The 14,971-nt window shown below is 52.9% G+C and overlaps 1 protein-coding gene across 1 annotated transcript; it reads left to right on the top strand.

The window, feature by feature from the left end:
• Nucleotides 1-103: 103 nt before the first annotated feature.
• On the top strand, nt 104-8,494 carry SPATA45 (spermatogenesis associated 45). Its single transcript, XM_055144973.1, has 3 exons — nt 104-177; nt 6,038-6,330; nt 8,283-8,494. The coding sequence occupies exons 1-3, from the start codon at nt 170-172 to the stop codon at nt 8,300-8,302; spliced, it is 321 nt and encodes a 106-aa protein (XP_055000948.1). The 5' UTR covers nt 104-169; the 3' UTR covers nt 8,303-8,494.
• Nucleotides 8,495-14,971: the final 6,477 nt, after the last annotated feature.

The raw sequence follows: 14,971 nt of genomic DNA, 5'->3' as shown, positions 1-14,971 counted from the left end.
GCCCGCGCCGGGCCCCGCCCCGCTGCGTCAGCGCGTCCGCCCGCGGCCAATCGGCGCCGCAGCCCCGCGCGGGAGCCAATCGGGAGCCCCGCGCGGGCGGGCTCTGAACTAGAGCTGACCGCTGTTCATACTGCTGCTCCTGGCTGCTCCCTACGCTTCCCATCTGAAAATGGAAAGGTAGTACAAGGGCAAAGGCTCTTACCTTGCACACAGCGACCTCAGGTTTGACCCCCAGCCCCCCATAGCGTTCCCTGATCCCTTCCAGGAGGGACCTTTAAGCACCAGCCAGGAGTAAGCCCTGAGCACTGCTGGTAGTGGCTACAAAACCAAGAAATAAATTATTTTAGAATTTTATGATAGCACAGCGGGTAGGGCGTTCGCCTTGCACGCGGCCGACCCAGGTTCGATTCCTCCATCCCTCTTGGAGAGCCCCACAAGCTACCGAGAGTATCCCGCCCGCACAGCAGAGCCTGGCAAGCTACCCGTGGAGTATTCGATATGCCAAAAACAGTAACAAGTCTCATAGTGGAGACATTACTGGTGCCCGCTCAAGCAAATCAATGAGCAAGGGGATGACAGTGATACCGTGATACATATGTGTGTATGTATATATTTATATATGTTGGGGGGGAATGGTTGGGGCCACATCTGGCACTGTTCAGGGCTTGCTCCTTGCTCTGTATTCAGAAAATTCTTCTGGTGATGCTTGGGGGGGTCATACAGGATCAAACCTGGTTCAGCCACGTGCAAGGCTAGCATCTTACCTTCTGTACACACAATCTCTCCAACAACAGTACTTTACATTTTAATTAAAAACGTAAAACAATGACTGTGGCTGTAGTCAAGCAATAGAATGCTTGGGGCAGGGGAATGGGGGCAGGCCCTGGCACGGGTATAAATAAAAAGTAAAAGTCTTTTTCTTTCTATTTTGTTTTGGGGCCACACCTGGCTGTGCTCAGGGACTTAACTCCCCGTGGTACTTGGGGTCCCTGCTGGGGATGGAGTTCAGACCTCCTACACAGAGTGAGTAGTGGAGCTGCCCCTCTGGCCCATAGTCCATGGCCCACAGTAATATAGTTGGACATAGAAAGGTTTATTTTCCATGAAAGGAAAGTAGAAGGGAAATGGGAAGAAGCCCCCAGCCAGGAGGAGCTTCACATGGCCCTGAGCCAAGCACAAACATCCTTCTCAGCTCTCCGTTCTTTATCCTGTCTCTGGAGATGTCACTCTACTCTGTGCTTGCCAGTTTATGTAAGAATCTAACCCTTGGGGGTATGGTGCTGCGAGTGCGTCAACCTGTACCTGAGGGCAAGTGCATCAGCAGCCTGATGGTGCCCTCAGACTTCCAGATACCCCAAAATTGCTGCTGTGCCTTTGGCCAGACCTCAACAACTTGGGGCCAAGTTTACCAAGAAATTAAAGGGCCAAAAGTTAGGTATGTGGGAGCCACACCCACAAACCACCTCCAACTAAGCTATTTAAGCTCTTTTATTGGTCATATTTCAGAGACCCATAAATCTCAAAAGAGATCAAAAGATGCAGTTAAGGCTGGTGGCGTGGAGGTAAGCAGGAACCCGTGACTGAGATCTCCAAGCCCACTTGGATGAGGACTGGGCTTCCTCCCCCCAGGTCCCCAGTTTTCCAGTAGCTTGTCAGTCACACCCACAAACTGCCCCCGGCACCAAGTAATCTCATCAATGGCCAAGACCTGGAGACTATAAATCAAACCTCCTAAAAGAGAACAACACAGAAATTCCTGGACATTATATTCTATTCATAATAAGCAATATAAAACAAATCGTCTAGCATTGCCTTTTCAGCAGGTTTTAGTGGTGGTGGGACTGGTGTCGAAAAATCAAATGTACCAAAGTAGAGAGAGAGTATGGGGGAAATTGTCTGCCACACAGGCGAGGGAAGGGTTGGAATGGGGTGGGGGGTAATAATGGAGATTTTGATGGTGGAAGATGTGCACTGGTGAAGGGATAGGTGTTTGATGATTGTATGACCGAAGCTCAAACATGAAAACTTTGTAACTATATCTCACGGTGAATCAATAAAAAGTGGGAAAAGTAATTATAAAATAATAAAATAAAATTGGGGCTGGAGCGATAGCACAGCGGGTAGGGCATTTGCCTTGCATGTGACCGACCCGGGTTCGATTCCCAGCATCCCATATGGTCCCCTGAGCACCGCCAGGAGTAATTCCTAAGTGCAAAGCCAGGATTAACCCCTGTGCAGAGCCAGGTGTGACCCCCCCCAAAAAAAAGCAAAAAAATAATAATAAAATAAAATTAACATTCTGAATAAAAAATGTAATGTGGAGTTCACGCCCAATTCAATCAGCTTAATTAATGGCTGAATAAATAGCAGTATATTATAAAAAAAGAAAAAAATCTAACTTTATTATCTTGTTTCTTTGTTCATTTGCTTTCTGCAATGCCTGGGATCAAACCCAGGGCCTCACACATGCAGGCAGGAGCTCCATGATGCCCCAGGTCAGACTTTGTGTCACCCGCTGAGAGGCATGAGATCGTGAAACACCCCTCCCCCGGCCTCTGCCAGGCAGACCATGACTGGACAGGAAGTACAGCTGAGACTTCGGGCAGCCAGGGCGTGGGGTGGAATCTGAGAGCACCGCAACAATAGAGTTGGCCAGCACCCGAGGAGCTAAGTCCACACTGGGAGGGACGTGGCTGCCGGGCAAAGGCCCCCGCAGTGGCCAGTGGGTAAGATGTGAGGACAAGACAAATTCCATCTGAAGGCAAATTCCATCGTGACTAGGGGTGAGGAGGGCAGAAGGCGTTTCAGCTTCTCTCTCTGTGTGCAGGTGGATGCTGTGCTGGGTGGGAGATCCAGGCGGCGGGGTGCACACCTTGCACATGATTCTGAGCACAAAGCCAAGAGTAAGCCCTGAGCACGACCCTGTGTGGCCACCCCCCCAAAATATTTAGGCTGCAGATAGATGTGGAGGAGACTGACGATGAGAACTCCCGCCCCACCCCTTCTGTGCTTGCTCTGCACGTAACCACACTGCTTTATTTGTGCACGTAGATTGCACTCCTAGGCCGAGAAGTAAAGAATTCCAGGGCTTTCCCATCCTCCCCTCACCCTTTTTGTGCGTGTATGGGTGGCGTGTTGGGCCCTACCCTGCAGTGCTCAGGGCCCACTCCTGGCTCGGAACTCAGAGATCACTCCTGATTGGGTTTAGGGGACTATCAGGGTTCCGGGGATTGAACCCGCTGCAAGGTAAGTGCCCGGCCTGCTGTACTGTAGCTCTGGCCCATTTTCCGTTCTGCGATGGAACCTGGTCAGGGGGTCACACAGGCAAGGCCGATGCTCCCCCCTGAGTCACCTCGGGGGCAGTTCCCCTTCATTTTGTTTATTCATTTGCTGAGGGTGGGGATAGACCTGGCAGTACTGAGGGCTGCCCTGGCTCTGTACTCGGAGAACCATGGGGTGCAGAGCTTTGAGCTTCTGAACACTGGTCCGGGCCCCGCATAGTATTGGGTAAGCAGTAAGGGGACTTTTCTGCTCTAATCTGGAGGGGGGGTTGCCGGGCTCAATCCCAGGACTTTGCGCCTGCAAAGCAGGTGCTCTGCCAAGTGAAGCCCCAAGCCCTTTAAGTACGGGCTCCAGGACTCCGTTCCTTTTGACCCAGAGCAGTGGCTGTCAGAGTGCCCAGGCCCAGGAGGTTTGAGGACAAGTGTGGGCAGATACTCGTATACAGGGAGCTTCCCAGTGCTCTCACGAGCTCCTGCCACACCCACCACCACCCCAGTTCTCTGCCTGTCTCAGCACACATGCACAGAGACGGATCATGGAGTAAGTTTCTCCTCTTGACAGAACAGGCAGCTCCAGGGCTTGTGGGCTTCTGGAGGCCATACCTGGTGGCTCCGAAGGAGCAGGTAGTTATGTGGGTCATACCCAGGGCCCCTGTGTGCAGAGCATGGGCAGCAGTCCACCGAGCCTTTCTCCAGCCCTAACACACGAGTGTTGGGGGTGTGGGGCTGGCCTTGCGCACAGCCGACCCAGATTAAATCCCTGGCACCACACATGGTCTCTGAGCACTTCCAGGAGTGGTCCCTGAGTGCAGAGCCAGGAGTAAGCCCCGATCTCGGGGTGTGGCTCCAAACCAAACAGAGAGAGAGGTTGAAAATTGTCATTTATCTAAAGACACATGGCTGATAAGTTACTGCTCTAAAACTCTCAGCCAGGATTCTAGGAATGAAACAAAGCTGGAGGGGCAAAGAGCAGAACATTCCAGAATATTCCATCCCCCGGGTAACCTCTTGTGGGCTGAGCTACGCAGAGATCACAGACCAGCTGCTACATCTTGCGGTAGCAACTGCAGTAGCCCACCGAAACCCGCTGCTTGTCTCTCCTCTCCTGTGTCTGTGTCAAGACGGTCTACAGAGGTGGGGACACAGAGAGGGTGACACTGAGTCAGCTCCCCCAGTGACAGGGCCCTTCCCAACCTCTGGCTACGGTGTTTCTAGCCACCCCCGAGGCCAGCCCACATGGTTGTGAGTCTGTCGGATGTGTTTGCCCCGGTGTTTGGATCCGTGTTCATTAAGCCACAGCCAAGTCTGAGACAGCATTGGCACATGTGGCACCAGCCACCAGGCTATCTTTGGAATGTCACCCACGTGACATACATCCTCTCTCCATGAGGCACGTCACTGTGGGTCCCGGGACACCACTCGGGGCCACACCTGCCAATGCTCAGGGATGTCCTGTCTCCTTGAAGAAATATGAAAACCTGAGAAGAGCTTTAAGGAACAATCATCAAAATCAATGAGAAGGCAAAGACTGGAGCACATGCAGAAGGCCTGGGGCAGCCAGGGGCACTGTGTGGTCCCTCAAGTGACACCAGGAGTGCCTCCAGCCCCACCCCAGCGCTGAGCCGGAAATAGCTCCTGAGCACCACCAGTTGTGACCTAAAATCCAAAGCAGCGATCAGGCAAAGGACTGGCTGGGGGCGTCTTTTTTTTTCTTCTGGTTTTCCTGGGTCTCCCCAGCAGTGCTCAGGGCCAAAGGACGCCCTTGGTGACACACAGCCAAGCTTGACAGTTTATTGTTCAGGTCTGAGCTGCTGAGGGGCTGGGGTTCCCAGGGTCTTACAATCACAGGGCTGATTGTAATCGAAGATCTCGTATATGCAGGGGGAGGTGCCCAACCCGGAGCACCCTCCCAGATGGGTGTGAGTCTGAGCTGTGTGTGTGAATGTGTGAGTGGATATGAGTGTGTATGTGTGTGGGTGTATGTGAGGGTTGTCACCGTATTGTGTGTGTCGTGACTAAATTGTGTGTAAGTGACTATTGGGTGTGTGTGTTGTGATTACTGTGTGTGTATCATGACTAAATTGTGTGTGAGTGACCATACTGAGTGTGTGTTGTGACTATTGTGTGTGTCATGATCATATCGTGTGTGTTGTGACTATTATATGTGTGTGAGAGACTGTTGTGCTATATTTTGTGAGTGTCATGACTATATCATGTGTATGTGTGTGTGTGTGTGTGTGTGTGTGTGTGTGTTTTGGGAGCAGTTGCAGGTTCCTAAGGAGAACTGCTAACTTCCTGTTATTAAGGAAAAGCAGGTGACTGAGTTTTCTTTTTTCCTTTTATTTACTTCTTTATTTTTGGGTTTTGGATTTCACCAGAATTATTCAGGGCTCACTTCTGGCTCTGTGCTCAGAGATCAGTTTTGGCAGGGCTAAGGGATGCCAGGAATCAAGCTCAGGTCAGTCGCATGCAAGATCAGTGCCCTCCCTGATGTCCTGTCTCTCTGGCCCTTTCCTTTTATTTAACACATGCCTCTACCCTCTGCTTTTTGCAGCTGCTGTTGCCTTGGTAACTGGGTGGACCGGAGACCACATAGTTGATTGTGGTGTTTGTGGGAGGGGTCCCACAGCCTCCCTTGGGAGTTGCACTTTGACATGTGAGGTGGTGCTGGGGGTCAAACTCACAGCCTCAGGCTTACAACGTGGTGCTTTGCCCCAAGCTCTCCCAGAGCCCCTAAACAGTGTCCTTCCCTTCAGCCTTCAGCCCTGCAGGATGGAGCATAACAAATGCACCTTTGTGATCGTGGGGAAGCTGAAACAGGGCAAGTATGAGCTTCTCCAGGAGTACAATCAGAGGCGGGAATCCAACTGCCTGGTGGAGCTGAGCAACCAAGTCAGCCTGCTACGGATGCAGAAGCGCCACTTTCCCGGTGCCTACACAGCCGGCCGGCAGGAGAGAGCCAAGGAGCCTGTCCCGGGAGGCAGCAGAGACTCCTGGGCACAGATGGGACCCCTCACGCACAAGGAGAAAAGGCACTTCACAGCCAAAAGTAAGGCTGAGGGTTCGTGGGACCCCACGGGGGAGTTTATAAATAAACTAGGAGGAATTTCTGGGGTCTGGAGAGGTTTGAGCTTTGGATGGTTTTTAGCCCCTCAGCTGGCAATAAGGCTTGTCCAGACTTTCCACCTCGCTTCTGCTTTGGATCATCTTTGTCTGCTTTTGCTGTGATCATCTAGCGTTGATCCAGCATCATCTGTCGTTTACCTTTTATCTACTCTCTATCTTTCTGTTTAGTCAGCCAGCTCAGGGACCATATGGGGTGTGAGGATGGACCCAGCTGGCTGTGTGGAAGGCCAGCACCCTCCCTGAGGGACTCTCTCGGGCCCTTGTTATCTATCTTTTATCTATTGATTTTATCAATTGATCTATCTTCTATCTATCTATCTATATGTGTCCATATCTTGGTTTTTAGGCCACACTAGGTGGTACACAGGGCTTACTCCTGGTTCTGTGCTCAGGGATCTCTCCTGGTGGTGCTTGGGGACCCAATGGGGTGCCAGGGATCAAACAGGAGTCAGCTGGGTGCCTCCCTTGCCTTCCCTGCTGTATTATCTTTCTGACCTCAATGGATCAGATGTGCTGAGGGCACAAGAACCAGATTTCCACCTTCCCCGCCCTACCCTTTATCTCGGGGGTTCAAGGAGGGGCGGGACAAGCCTGTGTGGTGCTTACTTGTCTCTGGGTTGCTTGCACACATCAGGCCCTCGAATGCCATGAAGACTCTCCCTGTTATGGCACTGGGACCCAGTAAGCTTCTAGAGGGGCTTCAGGGACCATAAGGGGTGATGAGAGTTGAACCCCAGGTGGCCACATGCAAGGCAAGTACCTTGCGCATTGTACTATGTCTCTAGCCCTCTGCTTTTCACATTTTGGGTTGGGGGTGATGTTTGGGCCACACCCGGCAATGCTTGGATGGGGGCTCCTCCTCCCTGTCTCTAGCTCAGAAGTTTCTCAGGGGACCAGTGCTGGTGATGGGGGTAGAATGGGGATCAGCGATCTGTCAGGCACGTGCTACCCTCTGTGCCCTTCCGCCCAGGCTTCTGCGTTCTGATTCTCCGTGACTCATAACCCCTTCCGGAGCGCAGGACGGCGATATGTGTTTGCCTCCAGCAGGATCTCGGGTTTGTGCTTACTCGGGAGACGTTTCTGCTGAAGTCACTTATCCCAAAGACACCAGCACTGTCCCACAGACTGGAGGCGAGTGGAGGCTTCTCTGCCCCCAGGCAGTGGGTTCAGCCCCCATGAAAGCTTGTGAAAATGATCTGGGTCACACTCTTGTTCTGTATAAAACCTTGTCAAGTGGCAAGTTCTGCTTGTCCAACATTGAACTAACCTCCAAGCTCAGTGACTCAACCAGAACAGGCAACAAGCCTGCTGAGTGTAAAGTCAGGCTGACTTCCCCTGCTCTGGCCCTCAGCAAGACTCCTATCCCTCCCCTCGCCCCCACTTCCTGCCTCCTTATACATGCACGGGGCCCCTTCTGAGCCCAGGTTGGCTGTGTGCCAGGCAGACATCTTGACCACTCCCTCCTGCACAATCTCTCCAACTCTAAGGGTGGGGTTTTGACCAGTACTCTGGGGGGCAGAGGCAGACAAATGGACGGAGCTCCCAAAGGAGGAGGAGAGGCGTCAGGGAGCTGGGGGGGATACGAGATTAGGTCCCAGCGCAGGTGGTTCCCTCCAGACTGCCGGGCTGAGGGCAGGCCCAGTGGCGTCTGGCAGTGGTGGGGGACCCTGAGTGAGAACAGGAAGGCAGGCGGGGCGCTTGACAGTGCTCTGGGGACTCTTCCTGGGTGTTTCCATTTGTAATGTGCAATGGTCTTCCTGACTCTCACCTATTCCCTAAGAGACGTGGCTCTTGGTTCTCTCCCCAGCCAGGGCTATTTGGAAAGCAGTGAAATGATTCTAAGCTTTACATGTGCTCTTTCTTTCTCATCTCCAGGCCATGCCATATTTGGATGACACTCACTCAGCTCCGGTGACACCCAGATACATGGGCTCCGATCTGCCTTCACGCTCCGAGTTATTTACAAGTATTAATCATGAAAGAAGTGATTGATTGTTTGCTAAGTCACCAAGAAAACATTTAATGTCACAGAAAACATTTTGTCTTTATTTTTTCCATGCTTAGCTATTTTTAAGGTGTTAAGATAATTTCAGGGACTTGAGAGAGAAGAGCAAACCTGCAAAAGACCCCCCCCACGCCCTGCCAGGTGTGACCCCTGTGCACAGAACCAGGAGTCAGCCCTAAGCACTGCCAGGTGTTGCCCCAAAACCAAAAGGACAAAAAGGATTATTTCCATGATAAATGACCTTGGGGCCAGAGAGATGGCTCAGAGAGTGGGCACACATGCTCTGCATGCCAGAGATCTGGCCCGAACCCCTACTTCCTGAGCACAGAGCCAGGAGTGGCCCCTGAGCACAGACTCAGGGGAGATTCCTGACACAGAGCCAGGCGTAGCCCCTGAGCACTGCTGGTTGTGGTGACCCAACAGGACCCAGAGATGAGCAATCTCCCAAGTTCTTTCACAGTCCAGAAAGTTTGGTTCCTGTTGGCCATTGTAACCCAGTGCATTCTGCTGACCTGTCTCAACCACTGAAGAGAAGCTTCTCTCAGGAGACCTTTCGTGCCGATTGCCCAAGCCCATTCTCTTTCTGCCAAGAGCAGAAACTTTCACCCAGGTGGCCACTCACTTCCTGTGAGTGCTGGGCCTGGGTCTTGCTAGCAAGGACACTTGGGAACACAGGCAAAGATGGCTTTAAGCAACGGGCCTTTTGTTCTTTTCTCGCTCACTGCCCATGTCCGTGTTGGGCATTGCTCCTCTCTGGCTCCTCTCTGTGGCGCTCTCCCCTCTGAGTCCTCGCTTCTGGCCCTTATTTTCTTTGGCGGCTTCACAGCGATTCCCGAGCCAGCTGGCCTGGCCCACACCCGGCAGCTCTGCCATCACTGGCGTGCTCACACCTGGCCACAAGCTCAGACTCAGACACCTTCATGTCGGAGGTGGGGGCGAGCATCCTCACACCCTCAGCAGAGGTGCGGCCTGCTTCCCACCTGGCACCACATGTACCCCTTTCACTGCTCGCTGCTCCCTCAGTCTCGGCTGGGGGGTAGCCCTTACAAAACTCTGTGCCGGCGCACCATTATTCACTGCTGCACTCAGGACAAAAGCTAAGATAGGAATCAACTGCGGTGTCCAACGACAGATGTGAAATACTACGCAGCTGCAAGCAACAGTGAAAATAGGCAGTTTGCTGCTGTGTGGCTGAAAGTGGAAGATCTCAGGGTGAGTGAAGTCAGAGAGACACAGAGGGTGGTCTCACTTATCTGTGGAATACAGAGTACGGGATGAGGAAATGTGCTGCCGTAAAAGGGGATGGCGAGATCATCCTTGACCGACAGACAGAAAAGGGAAGAAATCAAGGGGGGGAAGAAGAGAGCAAACCAGGGGTGAACACGCATCAGGGCTTCAGTTAGGCCAGTGATGGGTGAGGGGTGTGGCCATGCACCCAAAACACAGACTCAAGAGAACTGAAAACACGAGCTCTAAGCGGTAACTGCTGGAACTCTGGAATGAGCCTGTCATGTTGACAGGTGGGGGTGGAGTGGGGGTTGGGATGGGAGGGAATCTGGGAACACTGGTGGAGGGAAGCTGACACTGTTGGAGGGACTGGTGTTGAATTATTATATGCCTAAAACACAACTATCAGTAACTTTGTAAATCTTGATTCTTCAATAAATTTTTTTTTAAATAAATCTGTTCTGGGAGCCGGAGAGCCAGGACAGCAGGTAAGGCGCTTTACTTTGTGTGTGGCTGATCCAGAGTGGGTCCCAGCACCGCGGCTGGGCCCCAGAAACCTGTCAGGAGTGATCCTTAGTGCAGAGCCAGGAGTGAGTCCGGAACACAGCTGGGTGTGGCCCCTAAAAAGGAAAACACAGAAAGATTTCAAGGTGGATCCCCTTCCTTCATCTTGGTTTTTCAGCCAAGCAAGCAGTGCTGAGCTCCTGGCTCTGCACTCAGGGATGACTCCTGGTGGGAGTCCGGGGTCAAACTGGGGTTGGCTGCACGCAAGGCGTGGCCCCCTGTGGGTTCCCCTGGTCCCAGGGCCTAGAGAATCTTGGCACAATTCCTTTGAAAAATAAAGGGACTTTTTAGAGAGGAGACTTTCTAAATTTGCTTTGTGCCACACCCAACTGTGTTTGGGGGACCTGCAGGAACCAGGGCTTTCCCTGCAAACCTGTGCTGCAGATCTTAAGCCCCTCACCCATTTCCTGCATGCCCCCCCCCCCCCCGCCCTCGTTAGCTGGTTAGGTGGTGTAGGTGGTGCTGGTTACTGAGGGGTCTGGGGTAGAGGTTCCAGACTTAAGAGCTGTGACTCATCTTTCCAGCCCCAAGCTGCTTCCAGGTGATGGGGCCTGTGGTCTCACCCCAGGCACCCCCGAGGGTGCACCTGCCTGGAGCGCCCGCGCCCCCCCCCCCCCCAGCCCGCCAGAAGGTTTCTTCTTCATCCTTCTCTTTCTTCACATTTTTGCTTCTTACCCTCAGGCCTCCACCCACACTCACCAATGCAACTGTCTCCAGACCAGGGCACACCGCACTCTGCTAAACAAGGGCTTGCTACTAGGCAGGCCTAAGGAAGGGTGCGGAATGTTCCAGAACCTCCAGGAAGCCTGTGTTACTAAAGGGTTGGTGTCATTGGGAGTGTTTGGAAATACATGAACCCAGGCTTCACTCCAGGTCTCCTGAACCAGGAACCGTTTTTCCCAAGTGATCTTGTTTTTTATTTTTATTTTTTGGTCATGCCAGGGGTGGAACTGGGGCCTCACCCATGCCAGACAAGTGCTCTTCCCCTGAGGCCTGGCCCTTCAGGATCTGTTGGTTAAACACTCTGGGGTGATTTATTTCTTTAAAAAATTGGGGGAGGGCACTGGAGCCATAGCACAGTTGAGTAGGGTGTTTGCCTTGCATACAGCCAACCCGGGTTCGATTCCCAGCATCCCATATGGTCCCCGGAGCACAGCCAGGAGTAATTCCTGAGTGCAGAGCCAGGAGTAATCCCTGTGCATCACCAGGTGTAACCCCAAAAAAAAACAAAAGAAAATATTTTTATTGATTCAAAGTGAGATACAGAGCTACAAGATTGTTCATGACTGGGTTTCAGTTATATAGTATTCCAACACTATCCTTCACCAGTGTATGTTTCCCACCACCAATGTGTTGGGTGATTTCTGATGACTCCTGTGAAGGCCTTTCCTGAGTGGGTCACCCCAGTACCTAGCTCTCAAGTCTTGGAAGCATCTGCCCAACCCTGCCACCACCAGCTGGAAACCAGAGGATGCTGAAGTCTGTACATGCTGGCAGGCTCAGCTTCTCCAGGCTCATCCAGCTGGGGCCAGAGGGGTCGAAAGGGCTCCTGGGTGTTCCCAGAGGCAGTGCAGACCCTGCCCCAATCCAGGGGCAAAAGGACAAGAAGGGCAAACCCAGAAAAAAGATCCCAAGTGTGAGTGCTTCACAGATGCACAGCTGCACAGCTGGGGACCCTGCCCACACTCAGAGAGGCTGGACAGGAGTTACAGCTGCAGGGGGGAGTTCCCGGGGGAGGAGCTGGCACTTCTCTATTTCTCTAGGGAACACTCAAACCCATGGTGTCTCTGCAATGAGACAGGTGTGTGCTGGGTGACACTGCAGCTCTGCCGGTGGATGGGGCTACTGTGGCCTGGAGTGTCTGCTGGTTTTCAGCTGAGGGGTGGCTGTGTTCACACAAAGCAAAAGATTCTTTTGGGGCCTATTTACAACCATGGTTCAGAAATTTGGAATGTGGGTGGGGTGCTGGAGGTCTATCAGTGCTCAAGAGAAACGGGACCAGGCCAGTGGTTTGGTGTGTGTTGGTATACAACATCCCATAATCTCAGGCCTAGCTAGGCTTGGATGTTGAAATTGTTTTTCTGTTACTGTTACTTTAACTGACTATACTTCCACTTGTGTAACTGACTTTGATACTGTTTCTTTTGACTAAGTTAATTTGCATATTCTGCCTATGTGGCTGAATATCATTGGTTAGAACATCAAGCTAGTTAATAAAAGGGGGCTGAACAGGCTGCTCTCCAGCACACCACAGCACAACTCCGGAGACAGTTTGTAATCCTCCCAGAAAAAGTATTTCTTTCACGTGCATATCTTTTTTTTTTTTTTTTTGCTTTTTGGGTCACACCCGGCAATGCACAGGGGTCATTCCTGGCTCATGCACTCAGGAATTACCCCTGGCGGTGCTCAGGGGACCATATGGGATGCTGGGATTCGAACCCGGGTCGGCTGCGTGCAAGGCAAACACCCTACCTGCTGTGCTATCACTCCAGCCCCTCACATGCATATCTTAAATGCCTCAGACTGTCTAACCAAACCTTACTGCAACATATGTTGCAACAGTGTGCCATGGTGCTGCTGGGACCAGGAACTCTGGATGTACTCTGGGGCCCAGGTACCAGGGAGCCCGGGTGTACACTGGGGCCAAGGTACAAGGATCCTGGGTGTATTGAGGGTCCAGGTACCGGGGATCCTGGGTGCTCTCTGGTACTCGGGTACCAGGGAATCCTGGGTGTATTCTGGGTCCGGCTACTGGGTCTGGTATCCTGGGTGACTTCTGGGCCCCAGGTTCCGGGGATCCCGGGTGTACTCTGATTCCCGGATATCAGGGATCTTGGATGTACTCTGGGGTATAGGTACCAGGGATCCTGGGTGTACTCTGAGGTTTAGGTACCAGGGATCCCAGGGGTATTCTGGGGTCCAGGTTCCAGGGATCCCGGGGTACTCTGGGTCCCGGGGGTTCTGGGTATACCCTGGGTCCTGGGGTCCGGGGATCCTGGGTGTACTCTGTGTCCAAGTACTGGGATCCCAGGTGAACTCTGGTGCCTGGGTACTGGGGGATCCGTGTATACTCCGGGGCCAAGGTACAAAGATCTCCTGGGTGTACACTGGGACCCCGGTACCTGGAAAACTTGGTGTACTCTGGGACCCAGATAACAAGAGATCCCAGATGTAGTCTGAGGTGTAGGTACCAGGGATCCTGGATGTACTTTGGGTACCAGGTACCAGGTGTTCTGGGTGTACTCTAGGGCCAAGGTACAAGGATCCCAGAAGTTCTCTGGTGCCTGGGTACTGGGGATTCTGGGTGTACTCTGAGTCCCGGATTCTTGGGTTCTTGGGTGTACTCTTGGTCCCGGATATTGGGAATTTCAGGTGTACTCTGGGTGTAGGTACCAGGGATTCCAGGTGTACTCTGGGGCCTGGGTACCAGGGATCCTGGTTGTACTCCAGGGTGTAGGTACCAGGGATCCTGGGTACTCTGGGGCCAAGGTACAAGGATCCCTTGTATACTCTGGGGTCCGGGTACCTGGGATTCAGGGTTTACTCTGGGGCCCAGGTACCTGGGATTCAGGGTTTACTCTGGGGCTAAGGTACAAGGATCCTGGGTGTACTCTGGTGCCTGGGTACCGAGGATCCCGTGTGTACTCTGGGGCCAAGGTACAAGGAATCCGGATGTACTCTGGCTCACAAGGATCCCAGGTATACTCTGGGGTCTGGATACTAGGGATCCGGGTGTTCTCTGGGGCCTGAGTACTGGGGATCCCAGGTGTTCTCTGGGGCCTGGGTACTGGGGATCCCAGGTGTTCTGGGGCCCTGGTACTGGGGATCCTGGGTGTACTCTGGATCTTGGATTGTATTTGGGATCCCTGGTGTACTCTGGGGTGTAGATACCAGGGATCCCGGGTATACTCTGAGGCCTGTGTACCAGGGATCTCTGGTGTTTTCTGGGGCCGATGCACAGGGATCATGGGTGTACACTGTGGCCCAGGTTCCAGGGATCCAGGGCATACTCTGGGTCTGAGCATCTGCCATTCAGGTTGTGGTGCTTTGTGTCACGCCAGAGCACAGACCCATCCAAGGCGACCACACCCAGACAGCACCTTATCTCATCCACTCTTCCTGGTTCCAGCATTAGGTGAGTTTTGAATGGTTTTTTTTTTTTTTCAACTGAATCACCGATACAGCCACAAAGTCCTCATGCCTGAGTTTCAGTTACACAACAACCAAACACCCACCCCCCACCAGTGCACACCCTCCACCACCAAAATCCCCAGTATCCTCCTGTGCCACCCCCTCCCCGCCTGCGTGGCAGTTTCCACAACACTCTCTCTCTACTTTGATTACATTCAATATTTAGACACCAGTCCCACCACTATTACTTGGAATCCTCCCACCACCAGACCTGCCAGAAGGCAGTGTTAGACAATTTGTTTTGTGTTGCTTGTCATGAACAGCACAGGATGCTGTGCAGCCGTGAGAGCAGCACGCGCCCCTGGAATTCTAAAATGTCAACAATTAGGTCTGGAGAGATCTCCGCGGCAAGCCACCCGCTCCGAAACTCACCTGTGTGTCTCTGGATCATGGCCACCCAGGAGCCCAGTAAGCAGCCGGGGGCACCCTCCCCTACCCTGTGAGGCCGGGCACCTGCCGCCACTGCTCCCGCATACATGGGCTCCCGTCAAGTTCTGGAAGATGGCGGCCGCCGGGGTTCCTAGGGGCAGGCGGAGGGACAGCATCTGCTCCCGTCTGAAGTGGCCGGGCCAAAGTG

Source organism: Sorex araneus, chromosome 7, assembly GCF_027595985.1.
Source record: "Sorex araneus isolate mSorAra2 chromosome 7, mSorAra2.pri, whole genome shotgun sequence".
Lineage (NCBI taxonomy): Eukaryota > Metazoa > Chordata > Mammalia > Eulipotyphla > Soricidae > Sorex > Sorex araneus.
Note: the sequence above shows the minus strand (reverse complement) of the source record. Positions and strands in the feature narration are given on the sequence as shown.